An 18,740-nucleotide genomic window follows, 5' to 3' on the forward strand; every position below is an offset into this window, starting at 1 on the left:
TACTTAAACCTCGATTCAACCTTTTTACTTTTAAGTTTCTCGATTTAAATCGGATTAAGGAAAATGAGTAACCTTTCGATAAAATATAATATTAACTTTACGGTTAAACCTTAAACTCGATTTCCACCCAGATCGGAATTCGAGGAACTCTTAAGCGTGAGAGATTTAAATGTTGGAAGGATAAATTTAAGATTTTTCTTTTAAATGTCGTGAGCCTTATTTATCCCTTTTTGTTATTTGTTTAGCTATGAGATTTGCTTGCGGGACGCGATTCTATGCAGAGTGGAGCGTGACTTGAGGCGCGAACTTCGGCACTGCTATATGAGGTAGGGTGAGCCGCCTGCTAGGGTGAGCCGGTACCTTCCGAGTTAGTGGTTTTATATATATAAAATGTATATGCTATATGTCTTTACCGCATGTTGCATCCATTGACACTGGTCATATTGTCTCGAGACTGACCCTTCTATTTTTATGCATGATTATAAGTCGGTGATCCGTGTACTGATGTCTGGCACTACATGTTTTATTATTATATGCTGAATCTCGCGTCCTGATGTCCGGGCACCATCATGGTGATTCCGTTGTCCTGATGTCCGGCACCGTGTGACTTATAACTACGGTGATAACTGTGTCCTGATGTCTGGCACCGTAGTACATTATTGGCTCTCGGTTCGCCCGAAGGCGAACCTCAGAGCCGGTCGGGTTGGATATACCTCATCGGCGCATTTGATATTTCGAGGCGAGTGGCATATTTTACATATGCATGATTTTACTTGACTTGCCCTAAACTTTACGAGACTTTTTATAGTTTCAGTTTGACTTTCGTTAAGTTTTTTTTACGCTAACGGTCTCTATATATATATTGTTATATTTATATATGTGTATATATAAATGGTTTTCAAACCTAACTACGGTTGGGTCGTCTCACCCGCATCGGGTTAGCGAGGACGAGTGCTCACCCCTATTTTTAGGTACCTAGCAGCTAGTTTGCGAGGACTTGGATTAGGTGCTAGTGGCGTTGCATCACTCGTGTTTCACTTTCGATACCGAGGAGCCAGTTTCCGGTGTATCTTCTTATTTACCCGATCTCCGTTTCTACTTTAACAATTGCACGACGTGTACTATGTTATTTTTCATTTCAGTTGTGCAATTGTTTCTTTTGGCCCGTATTTATTATGATGACTGGTCCTTCGAGTCGTATTATGGTTTGTTTACATGCAATGCTGATGTTATTGCATGAACCTCTTTTGGTTCCTTGTCTTGTTTATCGGAGATTGAGTCATTCTTGCTAGTTTAAGTTCGTATCCTCGGATACTTTTGATTTCTGTATTGTCTACGGTTATCATTGTGTCGAACGTAGTTTTCAACTACTGATCCTTGCTTCCTATTTCAGAGCCTGAATATTATGCCACCACGACACAATGCACAAGGTATGTTACAAGCATTTTCGTGTCTTAGGGAACACCTCGTTTTCCTCGTCTGATGAACATGACTTGAATATGAGAACTAGATGTTTAGAGAGGTTTTTGAAGATGAGACTTCCTATCTTCTCGAATAATGCAAGTGTTGTCGGAGCAGAAGTTTGACTAGAACATGTAAATAAGATTCAAGAGAGTACACACACGAGCAGAGTATCGTGTCTTGCTTGTGGTTTACTGCTTGTTTGGAGAGGCTGACAACTGGTAGGACACCAGAGATGTGAGTGATCCAGGGTGCAGTTTGCCGAGTTAATATATTTCTTATTATTATCTGGTCTAAGATCTACTAATCACATTCAGGTGCGTAGTGTATACGACACTCACATCCTGTACACTAAATTGTACTTGTTTAGTCCACTGTGATTAATCTAAATTTGAAAAGAGAAAGCAACCATCAAGCACCTGACTCTTTGTTTAGGGAAACGAGGATTTTGGATAAAAATAAAAACCACAGAAACAAAAGTGGGAATGAATCAGTGTCTAGAGATAGAAGGGTTTCCAATTAGTTTCTTTTGCTTCTTTGTTTGGCTCTTTGAGCCTTGTTTGTAACCAAAAAAAAAAGGGAATGAATCAACTTCTATTAGTAGCAACAGTTATTTACTTTCCTGTCAGTCAAAATAGTATCTTCCTCTTCTCACAATTAACCACCTTTCCATACGTTTTATCAGTTTCAGAATCCAACACCACCAAAGATTGGGTCTTTACTTTTGACTCACTCTCTCAGTCTTCCAATTCAAACCCCTTCTGCATTTCTCCAGTGGGGCAAGTTTATCTGGGTCCAGATCAAGCTCATTGCAACAAAATGCGGGTGAGATGTTGATTCAAGCTTTTTACTTTTGATTTGTCCAACTGGGGTATTTCACTGATTGTGGAACTGGATCTCTGTGAACCCACGACCTGGGTTTGATTTCTCTCACTGTTCTTGTTTACATTTCTCGCCATTATCGATTTGTAGTTGAGTTTTGAATGCTGGGTTTGTTTTGAGGATCGGAAAGACTTTCTTTTGTGTGTGTTTCTGTTGAGTCTGGGGCTTGTGTTGGGTTCTCTGTGATGATTAGGGAAAAGGGTAAGGGAATTGTTTGGTTGTTGTATAGGATGGTGTAGTGTGTTGGATTCGTTTTAGAGAGATGAAGAGGCCGAAAGGTGAGCCTCCGGTTACTAGGAGGTTCAAGTTGCAGCATTTGTTGCTTGGTATGGCTGCATTGTATCTGGTTTTCATATCCTTTAAGTTTCCTCAGTTTCTTGAGATTGCAAAGGCGTTGAGTGGTGATGATGGTTATGACCTGGCCATTGAGGACTCGGATTTGAGTAGGCCGGTGTTTAATTCCGTTTATAAGGATACGTTGCACAGGAAATTGGAAGATAGTCAACATCAGGATGCGCCGGTGAGGCCTAGTAAGGAGCCTTTGGAAGAGAGGAGAAATGGGTCTAAGACTATAACGCCACTTCAGCATCGGTATGGTCGGATAACTGGTGAGATCATGAGGCAGATGAATAGAACAAATGGACTTTCGGTTTTTGAGAGGATGGCGGATGAGGCTTGGACATTAGGGTTAAGTGCTTGGGAAGAACTGGATAAACTTGATGGCAAGGAGACAGGAGATAGTTCTGTATTTGAGGGAAAACCCGAGTCATGCCCTTCATGGTTATCAATGAGTGGGGAAGAATTGGCAACAGGAGATAGGCTGATGTTCCTTCCTTGTGGGCTTGCTGCAGGTTCTTCTATTACTCTTGTGGGAACATCCCATAATGCTCATCAGGAGTATGTGCCTCAGCTTGCAAAGTTGAGGAGAGGTGATGGAATGGTCATGGTGTCACAGTTCATGGTTGAGTTGCAAGGGTTGAAGTCAGTGGATGGAGAGGACCCACCAAAAATCCTGCATTTGAATCCACGATTAAGAGGAGATTGGAGTCAGCGGCCAGTCATCGAGCATAACACCTGTTATAGAATGCAATGGGGATCAGCTCAAAGGTGTGATGGTTCTCCATCCAAGAACAGTGAAGAAATGCTAGGTATGGTTTTCATGATTGAGAAGACGTATGTTTTCCTTGTGTTTCTGCATTACAAGCCATGTTAATTGTAAACAGGCATGAAGGTGCATGAACCGGTATGGACTTAGAAAACTCAACAATACCTGTTTATAGATGGTAAATTATTGCCTTTGATGAGGAAAATATTGTGTCAAATATGATAACTCTACCCTTTTAGCTTAATTTATTTCAATATTGTTTTTTCTTATCCTGGATCAGTTTTCTGCTTATGTAGCATAGCTGCGGTCTACCAATGTACATTTAAATCTATATCAATAGCAGTCTTCTGGTGTGTATAATCTCCAGACATTATTGTGATTAATATACTCATGATTTATGTGTTATAGTCTTTGGATTTTTCAGATGCTGAAATCATCTAGATTGAGCTATTTTTCCATTTAGTGAAAATATGGAATCTGAATGAAGTTTGGTCTTATGTTTAGCTTCTGAAGTAGTTATACCTAAGTCTGGCCTGGCCGTAGTCAACTCTAAGAGGATCTACGCCTTAAAATGTAATTGACAAAAACAATTGCACAAGAAATTCTAATAGTCCCTGTGATGGTAAACAAGTTGAATTGTTTAGGTTCATGTTGTACTTGGTATATCCCCATTGTTTGGAATTTTGATTATGATAGTTGTATCGCACTTGGGGTTCTCGCTTTGCCGCATAACTTGTGATGTTGAGATTACTTGGTGGTAACCAGGAAAATATTTGATCTCTGTCAATGTGAGGCCAAGTAACTGAGATAAATTGCTTCAAAGCTTTCAGCATAATTCTTACCTTTTGAGACATCCTTCACTTTGCCTTTATTATGTAGAATCTGAGTTGTATTGCAATCCGGATTCTCATCTTCCAACAAACTTAGAGTTCGTATGGCTAAGTATAATTTTTCTTTACTGGTGTTCCCTTGTGATGTTGAGTTTCCCTGGTGGTAACCCAGGCATATATCTGGTCTATATTGATGTCATGCTAGGACAACTTGAACAACTTAAAGGGCACTCTCATGATCTCATCTCTCTGGAATGATAAAGATAAAATATTTCATATTCTAGTTCATGTATGTATTGATGTCATGGGCTTCCCAGAATCTAAACTCTGTTTTCCCTCTATTCATGTGTGGCAGTTGGCTATATAGATTATATAGTAAGATGAGTCCATTACTATATTTTATGAAGTGTATACATGGCAGTTTTTGACAAGTTATATTGTGAATACGTGGCAGTTGATGGAGACGTGCGATGTGAAAAGTGGATGGGAAATGATATAATATCCACAAAGGAATCCAAGACGAAGACTACCTCATGGTTTAAGCGTTTTATAGGGCGTGAGCAGAAGCCAGAAGTTACTTGGCCCTTTCCCTTTGTGGAGGGTAGACTATTTATCCTGACCATACGAGCTGGTGTAGATGGATTCCATATGAGTGTTGGGGGCAGACATGTGACTTCATTTCCATATAGGACGGTATGCAAAAGTCTTATATAAATTTGTTGTGTTTAAGTGTTAGGTTTACATGGTGTGAAATTGCAATCTTGTGCATGTAGGAGACTAGTTCTATGTTATGGTTCCTTTTTGGCCGCAATAAATTATGTTTAAGATTTTGCACTTTAATTTGGTTTTACGCACCATCTCAGATTTTTGTTGTTGATTTCTTTCCATGTTCGCTCCACCCACTTTTATGCATTCCACCCTTTTGATTTACACTTTTACAGACATTGAAGAAATATGACAAGTCCATATTTTCCATGTATATTGATTGTTAAAGTGTATGGCTATGACATATCAGTTTTATTTTCTGTTTCCCATTTTTTGTCCTAGCAATCATGCATCAAATTTGTTTTTTTTGCTATAACTATAGGGATTTACACTTGAAGATGCAACTGGTTTGGCTATAAAAGGAGACGTGGATGTTCATTCTGTATACGTTACCTCGCTTCCCGCTTCTCATCCAAGTTTCTCACCTCAACGGGTACTGGAGTTGTCAGAAAAGTGGAAAGCTCATCCTTTACCAAAGACTCCTATTCAACTATTTATTGGGGTTCTTTCTGCTACAAATCATTTTGCAGAGCGCATGGCAGTGAGAAAAACTTGGATGCAATCATCAGCAATCAAGTCCTCACGTGTAGTAGTCCGTTTCTTTGTTGCACTGGTAAATTAATCTGACCTGATTATCTTGCTGTTTCAACAGTCATTTAATATTAAGAGTTTGATTAGTGACCCATCCTTCAGAGAACATTACCTTGATTCCCTTGATTCAAGCCCAAACGTGTGACCTTAGCAATTTTCCTTCCTATAAAAAGACCTTCAAATATCTAGCCGGTGCATTGTAGGTTATTAGTCTGCTACAGATGATATGAGGATATTGTAGAATCAGATGTCCAAGCTTGTTGAATCTAACTATCCTGTATGAATTGTCATATCATTTTTCTAATTTTTTTTATCAAATCTTGTAGAATGCAAGGAAGGAAGTAAATGCTGTTCTAAAGAAAGAGGCTGCTTACTTTGGCGATATTGTGATCTTACCCTTTATGGACCGTTATGAGCTTGTTGTTCTCAAGACCATTTCTATCTGTGAATTTGGGGTGAGTGCAGTTAATACCAACTCTCATGTATTCCTTCATTATATACATATTGTTAGCTCAAGTGTTTTTGTTAATAACGTTGCTTCTTTTATGTTTATAGTTAAAACTCCTTTTAACTGGGTCTTACTTTTAGTTTATATTCTCTGGCTTTTTTTGTTCAACATCTTGAGTGCAGGTTCAAAATGTGACAGCAGCATACATCATGAAATGTGATGATGATACATTTGTTAGAGTGGACACTGTATTAAAGGAAATTGAGGGCATCTCTCTTAAAAAGTCACTTTATATGGGCAATCTCAACCTCTTGCATCGCCCTCTCAGAAGTGGGAAATGGGCCGTAACCTATGAGGTATGCAACACATTTTTGCTTATTAATATGATTATTTGATTTATTGGGTTTCCGGTAGTAAAGGACACAGGCTTTACTCTCCATGGAAACTTGGTGCTGACAAGTAGAATCATATAACTGTACAAGAAATTATTCTCCACATACAACTTCCTAAGTTCCCTAGTTACTGCTGTTTTTTAAATTACATTTGGACACTACATTCTCCAAAGACGACACATGTTACATTTCCTCAATTTTTCTTTTTGCTATATCTGAAAGATTAAAGTCTTTTATAACAGGAGTGGCCAGAAGAAGTATATCCTCCATATGCTAATGGTCCTGGATACATAATTTCCATTGATATTGCTAAATTCATTGCCTCTCAGCATGGGAATCAAAGCCTAAGGGTGGGTTACTCTATGTGGAAGATAATTTTCTTCTCTTTTCCTTCCTATCATTGTATGCATGTTCAAACTTTAGCTACCATCAAGATCAAACCAGTCTCACCGAACATATATGTGCTTGTTTGCAGCTTTTTAAGATGGAAGATGTGAGCATGGGAATGTGGGTTGAGCAATTTAACAGTTCGAGGGTGGCTGTCCAGTACTCGCATAACTGGAAATTTTGTCAGTATGGATGTATGGAGAACTATTACACAGCGCATTACCAATCTCCGAGACAAATGATCTGTCTTTGGGACAAGTTGGCTAGAGGTAGAGCTCAATGCTGCAACTTCAGATGACGGTGAGCAGATTTTAACACTCTTCACCATTTTTTTACCATATACACACGATCACACGAGTGGTGATTTTAGTAGTCCAAGCTTCTAGCAGTGAATCGTGAAAAAATGGTTGCAGAATGAATTGTCGAAATTTCTGCTGATTGTCTTGTAAAAGAGGGCTGTATGAAATTTATAGCCCATACTATCATATTGTACATTATGGTCATGATATTGAGTGACTGAGATTTTACCCGAGGCTTCAGTTTGAGGCCTAAGTTTTCTCCAGAGTGACTACTAGCTAGTGCCTTCTCATCAGTACTCTACTTCTGGTCCCCAAAATTTAAGAACTTGTAATAGATGTAATCAATGAAATAGCACACAAAGCCAAACCCTAATACTCTTCTTTTTCTATAGACGTGCGATAGTTAAGCGAGGAGCCTAGATAAACCCAACTTGATCATGTGGAGGCCACAATTGGGTGGCCATTTGCAGACTTGCACAAGAATATCTCATCCTATACTCTGATGTATACGATTTGGTACGCCAGATAGGTGATTAGGTGTACGTGTACCCTTTGGAGGCTGCAGGCTGTTACCAATAATTTGAACCAAGTTACTTCTGAATCGACTGGTGCGGTAGAGCCACCATCTGTGTGTAACCTTTGCACATATCCATTTATAGTTTGCTGGCTGCTGGCATCGTATCCATCGTGCATGCACGATACGGTGGCTTGTATAATTGGTGCCTTGGAACTAGTCGTATCATAGCAAAGTATTAGACAGCAAAGAATCATGGAAGACCAAGGAAGTCCGGAATATCACTTCTTGGTTTGGAATTTAAGAGATTCAATTTGCATTCAGATGGCTCTAAGAGCTGCAATAAATCTCGATGTCTTCAATATCATAGCTAAGTCAGTGCCAGAGGCTCATCGCACATAAAAAAAAAAGCCTCAAAATCCCCACCACGAATCCAAACGTTGCAGCTGATGGGAGAATCTATAGCAAATCTTCAAGCTTCTTAGTGTCAATTCCCTTCTTTCTACATCTCTCAAACCGAGCCTAAATGACAAAACGCTACAAGAAAGAACTTATGGCCTAACAAAACAAGCACTTTGCCTGCTTCCAAATGAAGATGGAGCTTCTTTTACACCGGCAATTATGTTCGGCTCTGAAATGCACCTCATGCAAAGCTTCTACATGCTCAAGCACTCGGTGCTTGAACCAGACGGTTATCCTTTCTATAAAGCCCAGAGACCTGACGGGTTCATGAGAACAGCCTCTTATTTATATTTTGATCAAAAGTGCTTAAGATTTATCGAGGATTTGAAGAAGTTAAAGAGCTGATATGATGTAGGAGGTGGTAATGGATGTTCCCCTGCAAAGATCGATGTATCCCCACATCCAAGGCATCAATTTCAACCTACCTAGTGTTATTGCTCAGGCTCCTAAATATCAAAATCGATCAATTTCATCATCGATCAGTCTGACATGCATATATCATTTACTGATCAAATAAGGGTTTGTTTATGTCCTCGAGTTTCTTCTAAATGTTTCAGCTTAGATTGTTGTACATCAATTTCTTATATGTTTGTACAACTTATGAACTATGAACACACTACATTTACAAATTTCAAAATATGAGTACGTAGCTGACTCTTCGTAGTTCCAATTTTTTCGCAAGCAGGTGTGATGCATGTCAGTGGAGATATGTTTGAATCAATACCAAAGACACAGTCAATCAGGCTGAAGGTTAGTTTTCTTCCACCTACAATGATTGGAGCTGAGTCCACAAATTAGTCGATATGTTGAAAAAGGATTTTTCGGGTTTAGGAAAAAAAATAACAATTAGCCAAAATATTGGTTCGTACCAGATTATTTTCTTTTTGCATATAGATAAGGATTCGGAATCCTAAGGGTCACGGTGTTCCTGGTACTTTGGAGTTAGGAAACCCTATGCTATGTTGATAATAATGAACCAAAGGGGCATATATATATATATATGATGAGAAAATCGTTTGTAAATTCATACTCCAGAATACTCAATTTCTTGACCTTGCCATAGGAATGAAAACTAAGTTTCTGAACCGTTTCACTAGTAGAGGAAAAAGAGGAGGAAACAAACGAACAAGGATGAGTAGTGATCTCTTTGCTCGTTGTAGTGAGAGGGAAGAAATTAAGAATCATGAGAAGCTGAGTAGTTTCGTTTCAAATGACAGAATCAGTGATCTCCCGGATGATGTGTTGCATCTCATACTCTCATTCTTGCCTTCCAAAGCCATTGGTCGAACAAGTGTCTTATCTCGAAGATGGAGTCGTGTATGGTCTTCCTATCCCATCCTTGACTTCTCTGAACTTCTTAGTGGCAATGAAGCTGTTCATACTCAGATGAGAGAAAGGATCATCAACACAGTGCTGGAATGCCTCGTCCGAAGCAATAATATTGTGTTCGATCGATGCCACAAAGTTTCCTTAACAAGAGGCAGCCTAGATTGCTTTCAAAGAGTTAGGGGTGATCCAGACAACTCTTGTTTGGTTAGGGTTGAGGAACTTGTACTCGATGTCTCGTTCAGTAGTCGTGCAAATAAATTTAGATTGCCTCGATGTAGATTTAAGTGCCACTCAATAAGGAGTAATAGTAGAGTGAGCTCAAAGGCATGGCTAGGGTTTCCCTCTACATATGTTGTTTCGTCGTATCTCCTTTCGCTCCAAAATTTGATTCTAAGAATGGTGGATTTCTCAGGTGTGGATTTATTTTCTGTTTCTTCATTCCCTTTTCTCGAGAAATTGGAACTATACTGGTGTGGAGGAATGATGACCACTCTGAAAATTTGTTGTCCAAACCTAAAGGACGTACGAATTTGGAGTATGAAATTGGAGCTATATAGCGTGCAGATCTCTGGAATGAGACTAGAGACATTGTTTTTTAATGGAAATCGCATCCGTGGGTGTGTCGACATTTCTGCTCCGAATCTACAGTCTTTGAGTTGGGGGAATAATGACATTACTAATGAGTGTTCCATTCACAGCTTTCCTACGCCCAAAAGATGTCGCCTGATCGGCTCAACAAGATTTAAAGCGACTTACAAAACTTTTGCGATGGCCTCATCCCAAGCTGAAATCCTTGAACTATCCCATCACTACCTCGAGCTTCATGAATTTGGTGGCTTACCTTTCTCATTCGGCAAACTTAAAACCTTGAGAATTTACTACTCAATAGGGCAAAGACATCTTCGTGGTCTAGCATGCCTGTTGAAGAGCTCTCCCTTAGTCCACACCCTCAAGATTTGGTTTGATCGGGATAAAGAGGATAAGTGGAAACAAGATTGTTTCCAGCAATTGACCCCCTATCTTATTTCCCTCAAGGTAGTCGACATTGATCTTGGTTTTATCATATCTGAGAATGCAATCACTTTCGCAAAGGTTTTGCTGAAATATGGAACAGGCCTTCAAAACATTATTCTTCACTCTCCTCTCCCACCCAATGCCTTAGATGATACCATTGTTTTATTAAATGGTTTTCCCAGGGCATCTGCAAATGTCAAACTCTCAACGTGTTGATGTTAAAGATTAATTTCATGTTCAAAGCAGCGGAGAGAGCATAATATAAAGTTTGCTTTTATTTGTAAGTTTAGATGATACTATAATTCCATCCATTATAATATTGTGAAATTTTGATTCTTGATGTTGCATGAGCTTATAATTGTGTTTCTTCGCACGTACGTATTCCTTTTTTATGTTTTTGGTCAATGCACGTACGTATTCCTTATTCTCGAAAAATAACTGATATTTGACTCAAGCGTTGAGTGGAGTACGTACTGGTTTTTACAAAGCCTAGCTAGCTAAAACATGCATATACATTTCTCCACCACATTGTTTCATTCTCCTCTAAAATATACCCTCAGGGGCTTCATCAATCTGCACCATCGTTCTCCTCATTTTCATGTCAGTAAACATTGAGTCATGGTTGGAGAATGTGGTGGTCAATAAAACTTGACCCTCGTAAGTACCATATGTGATCAACGATATGATATGATAGAGAGCGATTGAAAGAACTGACATTGAGTTAAAGATCAAACCATATATCTACAAACATTTTAGAATATCAAGGCCAAATATATAGATGGATCAATCATTACCCAAGGCCAAAAATAAATAAAATAAATCAAGAAAATGATATCCTAAGAAGAGCTAAAAATAAATGGGACAAAAAGGGCAGCCGAGTCACACATAAGGAGCACGGTTACTAATTTTGTCAGCTTCTGCTCCTATAAAACCGGAAATTCTGCTTCCTCTCGTCACACTATCACTGTGACACTCTGTACGTCTTCTCTCTCTCTCTCTCTCTCTCGACTTGTTCTTCAAGTTTCTTGTATTTCTTGCTCAAAATTCCAGTGAAGCTTACGTAATTCCTCTTCTACTGTTTTGTTTGATTGATTTCTTCTTGCTTCTACAGTATTATGAATCAGTAGTTCAAGAATTCGTAAAGAAATTTCATCTTCTTTAATTTCTGACATTGTATGATTCTGGATTTGGTTTAGTCTCTGATATATGCATTGTTCTTGTATCACTACCTAGCTTGTGAATTCTTGTTGAACAATTTACAGGTGAAACCAAGAAAGTCTAGCTATGCTCTGAAATGTAGCTTGATTGATTTCTTCTTGCTTCCACTGTTTTATGAATCAGTAGTTCAAGAATTCGTTAAGAAATTTCATCTTCTTTAATTTCTGAGTTTGTAGGATTCTGGATTTGGTTTAATCTCTGATATATGCATTGGTTTAGTCTCTGATATATGCATGGTCTTGAAGCGTCGTTTCGCTTTCGAGTTGATTTTCGCATTTCAGTATTATTTTTGATGTTATTTGGATGTACATTGTGCTATTTTCCCTTCAATTTTTGTGTCCTTTGGACTTGCACTGATTACTGAACTATCAGAGTTCATTGTTTAATTCAACTTGTCATTTCAAGAGCTTAATTTCTAGACTAATATAATTCGTGTTGTTGTTTCATTAATGTTTCGGTAGGTCTCTGTTCCAAGAATGGCCGAATGGAAGGTGTTATATAAGCAACAGTTCAAGCAGGAGTTCGACAGACACTTGGCAAGGATTCTGGCTTTTGATCCCAACAGTGTGGTTCATCCTTGGGTTCATCCTTGATCAGTACCCGAATGCTAGGATTGGCGGGGAGAGGTGCTTCATGCAGTTGTTCGAAGAGGAGTATGATGATCCAAAAGTGTATGATCAATTGAATGACATAGAAGATCAGATAACTATTGTTGGTAAAAGAGCCTCGATGATTCTTATACAGATGATGGTGGTGCTAAACATAGAGAACAGAGAGGAGCTGGTGAAATTGTTCAGTGATACCCTGCAAAAGTTATCATTCTTAGTGGATGCTTTTGATTGACCTGGGAAAGGTGATTACTTTGGTGTGGTGTATAACAGGATGATTGTTTTTATGAAGCAAGCACACAAAGAATTCCTCCTACATTTCACTGAGAGATCAAGAATGCCAAATAGACTAGATATTGTCACCAATATGGACGATGAAGAATTGGTTAGCGGCATCCTAGCTAATACTGTACGCATTGTCTTAAGGCTGGAGGCTTATGTCAGCTTTACAATACTGCCCGGAGATGGGACGAGGTTGATGGGAATAGCTAGCAGATCGAGTGAGGTGCAAGTGGTGAACAGACCCCTATTTCAAGGGAGAGTCCATGTCGAAGGGAAAATCATCAGACTATACCCCGATCGCCAGAGCACATTGATTCAGATAGTAGGAATCAACTCTAGGATGGAAGCTGAGTGGTACACTGGAAAACGCGTTGCTTATCGCTACAAGAATAATGTGTGGAAAAAAATTAAGCCACTACCGCTGCATTCGGGGAAAGATTATTAGGCCTCATGGTGACACTGGCACTCTTTATGCTGAGTTCGAATCCCCTTTGGTCCGCGCGGTACTGTTTTATACTGAAACGATTTATATGATTTTCTGTTTTTTTTTGTCATTTGTTTGAGTATGTGTACGTGGTTATCTTATGGATCCATTTCCTGTGTTGTTCCTTTGTAGAGAATTGTTCAGACGAGGGTGTATATTGTTCTCAAATGAGGGTGTGTATCGTTCCAAGATCATCAACAAGGTAATTGTTTGATTAACTTATAGTTCGAACTGTTTTAGTTTAGGGATTATAGTGTTGTTGTAATAACCCTAAATTTCAAATACATTATTTGAATTAATTGAGTTCTATAAAGACATGAATTTCAGTTTAAATGAAATTGATTGTTTGCGATACTTTGAAACGAAAAACGGAAACGTTTTCGGAACGTTTAATAAGAAAAACGTTACGTTTCCGAACGAAATTATCGACTTTTATTCCGTCGCTCGGTTGCGGAAACTTCCTTCACAAAAGTTGTAGAGCTCGGCGATACGAGTGCGTGGACATGTGACGCGTCCGAATCGGACGTCGGATGTGAGAGTTATTAACGTCGGAAGTTAGTTTCCGATTTTGAAAACGAGTATAAAAGGGCATTTTTGTGATTAGGGTTTCCATTTCAGGAAACCCTTCTCTCTCTCTCTTCATTTCCGCCGCTCTCAACTCTCTCTCTCCCCGATTTTCTTCTCTTCTCCTTCTCCGAAATCCTCCTCTTCGATTCGCCGTCTCCGAGCCGCCGTGACGTGCACCGCCCCACTCTACGTCGCCGCAAGGACTCCCTCAGCCATCCTCCAGCCCGCTAGCTCGTGCCTCGCCGTCATGAGATCGCAAGGACGCAGCAAAGTTTCTGCAGATTCCCTCCGCCGCTGCCAAGCTACTCCGGCGCTCCCCACGGCTCAATCGAGGTAAGGGATGAATGAATCGAGTTGTGGTGATGATGTTGTTGGGTTTTTGAATGGATTTGTGGGAGTTTGATGTGGGATGGGGGAGAGGGTTACCGCCGCCTAGAGGCGGCGCATGAGGGTGCTAGGGATAGCCTATGGGTAGTCGGAGGCCGTAGAAAGGAAGAGGGGGAGGAGGGGGAGAGTTTGGGCACGGCGGTGGCATCACACGCGCCTTGGTTGGCATCGGCGAGTGAGCCCCACGCGCAGCCTGCCGGCGGTGGCGCGTGTACCCCACACGTCGCCACGTGCGGCGGCGCTTGAACAGTGATTCCGAGAAGGGTATTTTGGTAATTTACTTAAATGTAAATGTAAATTTTATTTATTACGGTAAATGTAAATATAAATTACTTTCAGTAAATGTAAAAAGTAATTTGTAAAAGGGTAATTTAGTAAATTTTATTTACTTAGATTGTATTTACATTTAAACAGTACGTATACGTACAGAAATACGTATATAATATTTATACGTACAGAAATACATATATAGTATTTATACGTACAGAAATACGTATATAATATTTATACGTACAGAAATACGTATTATTTGAGTATTTGTACAGTAACCGTGAATAGTAACAGTGAACAGTAACACTGAACATTAACTTCGTAAAACCGAAAATTGCTGAACAGTAACCGATTATTACTGTTTCGGCACTTAAAGGTTTACGAAACGATTCTAAATTCTTTTCTTATCTTTTCAAGGTGATCGTTAAATCAGGAAAATGAATTATCATCAGGAATTGTGGAATTACGCTCAAGTCAATAAGGTGAGTAAAATCTCACATATTTACGAATCTACCCTCGCGGTGATTCAAGATTTTGCAAGAGTATTTAATAATGAATTACAACATGTATACAATTTAGTGGATTATATATATATACTGTATAATGGTAATAAGTGCATATATATATATATAGTTCATTATATTATATACTGTTATTAATTCATTAGAAATGATCATTTTGATGACGGAAGATTGTGTATTGAGCATGTGTTGTGAAATATGACATGTATAAGATATAGTGGACTATATATATATATTGTATAAATGGTAAATAAGTACGAATATATATAGTTTGCTATATAATATACTGTTATGATTTTATTGTGAATATATTGAGCATGTGATTTGAATTGTACAATATGATGTGAGATTATTGTACGTGATTTTTAACATTGAGATTGTTAAAATGTTGATTTGTCTTCGGACGTGATTGGTACAATATGGTGTGAGATTATTGTACGTGTTTGGCAAGTCAGAACCTAGCCTTTGGCCGGGCGAAAGTTACGATACAGTTAGAGCTCTAGTCTGTCAGCCATAGTACTTCATGTGAGGTAACGGGTGGTTATCTACTTATCTACTCATGAGTACTCAGATTGTTTTGGATGTTGGGTAGCGGGTGGTTACCCAATATCAACGTAGTACTGCATGTGAGGTAACGGGTGGTTATCTGCTCATGGGTACTCAGATTGTTTTGGATGTTGGGTAGCGGGTGGCTATCCAATATCAGCGGTGTATTACGAGAGGGGTAACAGATGTGTACCAGCGTTCTTGGTACCCGTATTATAAATGCATTTGGGTAACCAGAATGGTTACTTAATTTCTCATGAGCGTTTTATTTTCATATTTCTTTGGGACAACCTGATTGGCCGTCCATTGACTCATGAGGGCATTTATATTTGTTGATTGTGATTTTTCGTATATATTGATATGCGAACTGTATTGTCATTTTACTCATACGAGCTATAAGCTTACCGGGTTTGTGTTTACAATCCCGGTGCACCAATTCAATGGTGTAGGAGATAATTCCGCAGGTACTGATTAGTGGAGATCGAGTGACGACTCCGGAGATTTGAAGTCGTACGTGTCCGTTCGTGGTGAGATTTCTAGCGTGGATTTTGTGTGTGAGAATTTGAGTGATTTTATTTGTGAGGATTATTACATTTTCCATCATATGTAATGTCGAATTATAAATTTGGTTTGTAATAATCGGTTTGACTGAGTTGTATTTGGAACTCAGAGCTGATCCGCTGTGCACGTTAAATGATTTCATTTTCATTGAGATTGTTTTTGGTGTTCTAACGACTTTGAGATTTTGAGTTTTTAGGCTCGAAATTTTGGGGTCGTTACAGTTGTCATTTTTTTCGTTAACTATAGTGACTGTTGTCTAGTTTGACTCATATGCGCAATGTGTGAACTTATCTGGGGATGACTCATAGCTGAAGTGGAAGGGAAGGTCCGATTTGAGAGGCTGGGTCGGGTCAGCATTCTGGGTTTTGGGTTTGGAAGCTGGAGAAAACGGCGGGTCAGTAATGGTGGGGAGTTGTAGGGAGAGATTGAGTAAAGAGGCGAGAGAGGAAGAGGAGGGGTTTATTGGGGTTTAGGGGTTTAGGAGATGAGGAGAGAAGCTGCTTGAGCATTTGGAACAGAGTGTTCTTGGTTTGATTTGCTCAACATATGAACAGCTTTGAATTACAATAGCTGAGGAGGGGTAAATATGTACCCAAAAAATTACCATATTACATTTTATATTTCTTGCTGCTCCCTCATTCTTTGGGTTGTTTACTGATGGACTGCTGCTATGAATCTATGGTTTAGCTCTGATTATTATTATTTAAGTATTAAAAATGTATGTATGTATCTATCATTCTTGCTTGATCAAGTTCTCATTTTTGTTGACTTAATTTTAAAATTTTTCTATTTATGCAGATATCTACTACAAAATGAAAGTTGTCAAAATATATTGGAGAGAAAAGACCTTACAAAATAGGAGGTTACTCCAGGCAGTTCATGCATGATCAGTACTGCTGCAAAAGTTGTAAAAAACAAAGGTTATTTGTCCTGGACTTGGAGAGGGACAATCTTCTTTCATTCCTTTTTTCTTATACTAGAATTTGTTTACAACTGCTTGTACCTTCTGGTCTGATGCATATAGACATGAAAGCTAAAAGAGAGGATATGAATATATGAGCAATACAACACTTGTGAACTTGTGATGATTTCAGTATAAGTTTATAACAATGCAAAAATGTGGTTGTTGTATTCATTGACAATGACTTGGAGAAATTGAGCAGAAGGTTCACCCGGGTGGCGAGACATTGCTCAATCTCTCTTCTTTGCATCGTCTCTGGTCTCCAACCATGGACTCGAAAACATCCAAGAGATTGTCTAGGCCTTCGGGACTGTCCCCTACTGCCTTTAGCGCGTACACAATGCTCTCAATGGTGGAAAGTAATCCAGGTTTAGGCTGGACTCTGACTTCATTGTACAAGCTGAGCTTGTCCAAATCCAACCTTAAGTGCGGCAGTAGCTTAAGCCAGGGGTTCCCCACATACATTCTCTTTGCCTCTGACCATGTTCCATCTAAAACAATCAAATTCTTGACCTTGATTTCCATGGCTTCAAGGTCACTGACACTGACTGCTTCTTTGGAAGGCAACAAGAGAACAGACTCTGGAGGAATTTCTACCTGAAACTCTACACACAAACACTCAAATTGCAAACATAAGAATATTTATATTGAAATAATTACAAAATTTTGAGGAAAGAACAACCAGGAGCCTCAACCTCCCGCTCTACACAAACAAATCAGAACAAGCTCCCACTCTGAAATGCACCTCATGCAAAGCTTCTACATGCTCAAGCACTCGGTGCTTGAACCAGACGGTTATCCTTTCTATAAAGCCCTGGAGAAAGCTACTATGAATACATGTCACAGAGACCTGACGGGTTCATGAGAACAGCCTCTTATTTACATCTTGATCAAAAGTGCTTAAGATTTATCGAGGATTTGAAGAAGTTAAAGAGCTGATATGATGTAGGAGGTGGTAATGGATGTTTCCCTGCAAAGATTGATGTATCCCCACATCCAAGGCATCCATTTCAACCTACCTAGTGTTATTGATCAGGCTCCTAAATATCAAAATCGATCAATTTCATCATCGATCAGTCTGACATGACTATATCATTTACTGATCAAATAAGGGTTTGTTTATGTCCTCGAGTTTCTTCTAAATGTTTCAGCTTAGATTGTTGTACATCAATTTCTTATATGTTTGTACAACTTATGAACTATGAACACAGTACATTTACATTCAAAATATGAGTACGTAGCTGACTCTTCAATCTTCGTAGTTCCAATTTTTCGCAAGCAGGTGTGATGCGTGTCAGTGGAGATATGTTTGAATCAATACCAAAGACAGTCAATCAAGCTGAAGGTTAGTTTTCTTCTACCTAGTTTCCTCCTTCACTTCTTAGTGTGACAATACTAATGTGCATAGTTGGTATGTAACTTTTTTTTTTTCTTGATGTTTCAAATTTCAAAGTATAAGCACTTAATATGAGTAGTCTTTGTACGTGGTTGTAATTGATACTTCGTAATTGGGATAACCAGCATTGCAAGAAGATACCGAAGAATTGTTGGGAGGCATTACCAGAAACTGGAAAGGTAATAGTTGTGGAATATTCATGCTCCCAAAGATCTGGCGAATACCCCAGAAACAATGTCGAGTTTGGAGCAAACAGTAGCTGAAATTGAAAACCTAGCACACTGTGTAGGATTTGCTGAAACAAAAAAATTTCCCTATTTCTCATGGAACCTATGTTATCGAGTTCCTCAAAAACACAACATTAGATAATTTATGTACCTTAACCTAGCTAGAATAACATGTGTGAAAATAACAAATATGTGGCCAGTGAGAACCACTCGAGTTAATATCATGCACATAT

At 39.0% G+C, this 18,740-nt stretch overlaps 3 protein-coding genes across 3 annotated transcripts; 2 read left to right on the forward strand and 1 right to left on the reverse strand.

Moving 5' to 3' along the window:
• The first annotated feature begins 2,117 nt into the window (after positions 1–2,117).
• Positions 2,118–7,454, forward strand: LOC126785934 (hydroxyproline O-galactosyltransferase GALT2). The gene is made up of 7 exons (XM_050511615.1): positions 2,118–3,491; positions 4,733–4,971; positions 5,366–5,656; positions 5,961–6,089; positions 6,265–6,438; positions 6,717–6,824; positions 6,950–7,454. Exons 1-7 carry the CDS (start codon positions 2,606–2,608, stop codon positions 7,157–7,159), a joined length of 2,037 nt encoding a protein of 678 aa, XP_050367572.1. The 5' UTR covers positions 2,118–2,605; the 3' UTR covers positions 7,160–7,454.
• Positions 7,455–9,267: 1,813 nt separating this feature from the next.
• On the forward strand, positions 9,268–10,695 carry LOC126786877 (putative F-box/FBD/LRR-repeat protein At4g03220). The gene has a single exon (XM_050512841.1). It carries the CDS (start codon positions 9,268–9,270, stop codon positions 10,693–10,695), a length of 1,428 nt encoding a protein of 475 aa, XP_050368798.1.
• Positions 10,696–17,091: 6,396 nt separating this feature from the next.
• Positions 17,092–17,747, reverse strand: LOC126786878 (uncharacterized). Its single transcript, XM_050512843.1, has 2 exons — positions 17,735–17,747; positions 17,092–17,489 (listed from the first exon to the last, which is right to left on the reverse strand). Exons 1-2 carry the CDS (start codon positions 17,745–17,747, stop codon positions 17,092–17,094), a joined length of 411 nt encoding a protein of 136 aa, XP_050368800.1.
• Positions 17,748–18,740: the final 993 nt, after the last annotated feature.

This window comes from Argentina anserina, chromosome 3 (assembly GCF_933775445.1).
Source record: "Argentina anserina chromosome 3, drPotAnse1.1, whole genome shotgun sequence".
Taxonomy (NCBI): domain Eukaryota; kingdom Viridiplantae; phylum Streptophyta; class Magnoliopsida; order Rosales; family Rosaceae; genus Argentina; species Argentina anserina.

What these genes read in the sequence shown, in the direction of transcription:
- LOC126785934 (XM_050511615.1), top strand. Translation starts at nt 2,606, where the DNA reads ATGAAGAGGCCGAAAGGTGAGCCTCCGGTTACTAGGAGGTTCAAGTTG. An exon ending in CTTCATTTCCATATAGGACG is followed by an intron (nt 4,972 to 5,365) that starts GTATGCAAAAGT and finishes CTATAACTATAG; the next exon opens with GGATTTACACTTGAAGATGC. An exon ending in TCCGTTTCTTTGTTGCACTG is followed by an intron (nt 5,657 to 5,960) that starts GTAAATTAATCT and finishes CAAATCTTGTAG; the next exon opens with AATGCAAGGAAGGAAGTAAA.
- LOC126786877 (XM_050512841.1), top strand. Translation starts at nt 9,268, where the DNA reads ATGAGTAGTGATCTCTTTGCTCGTTGTAGTGAGAGGGAAGAAATTAAG.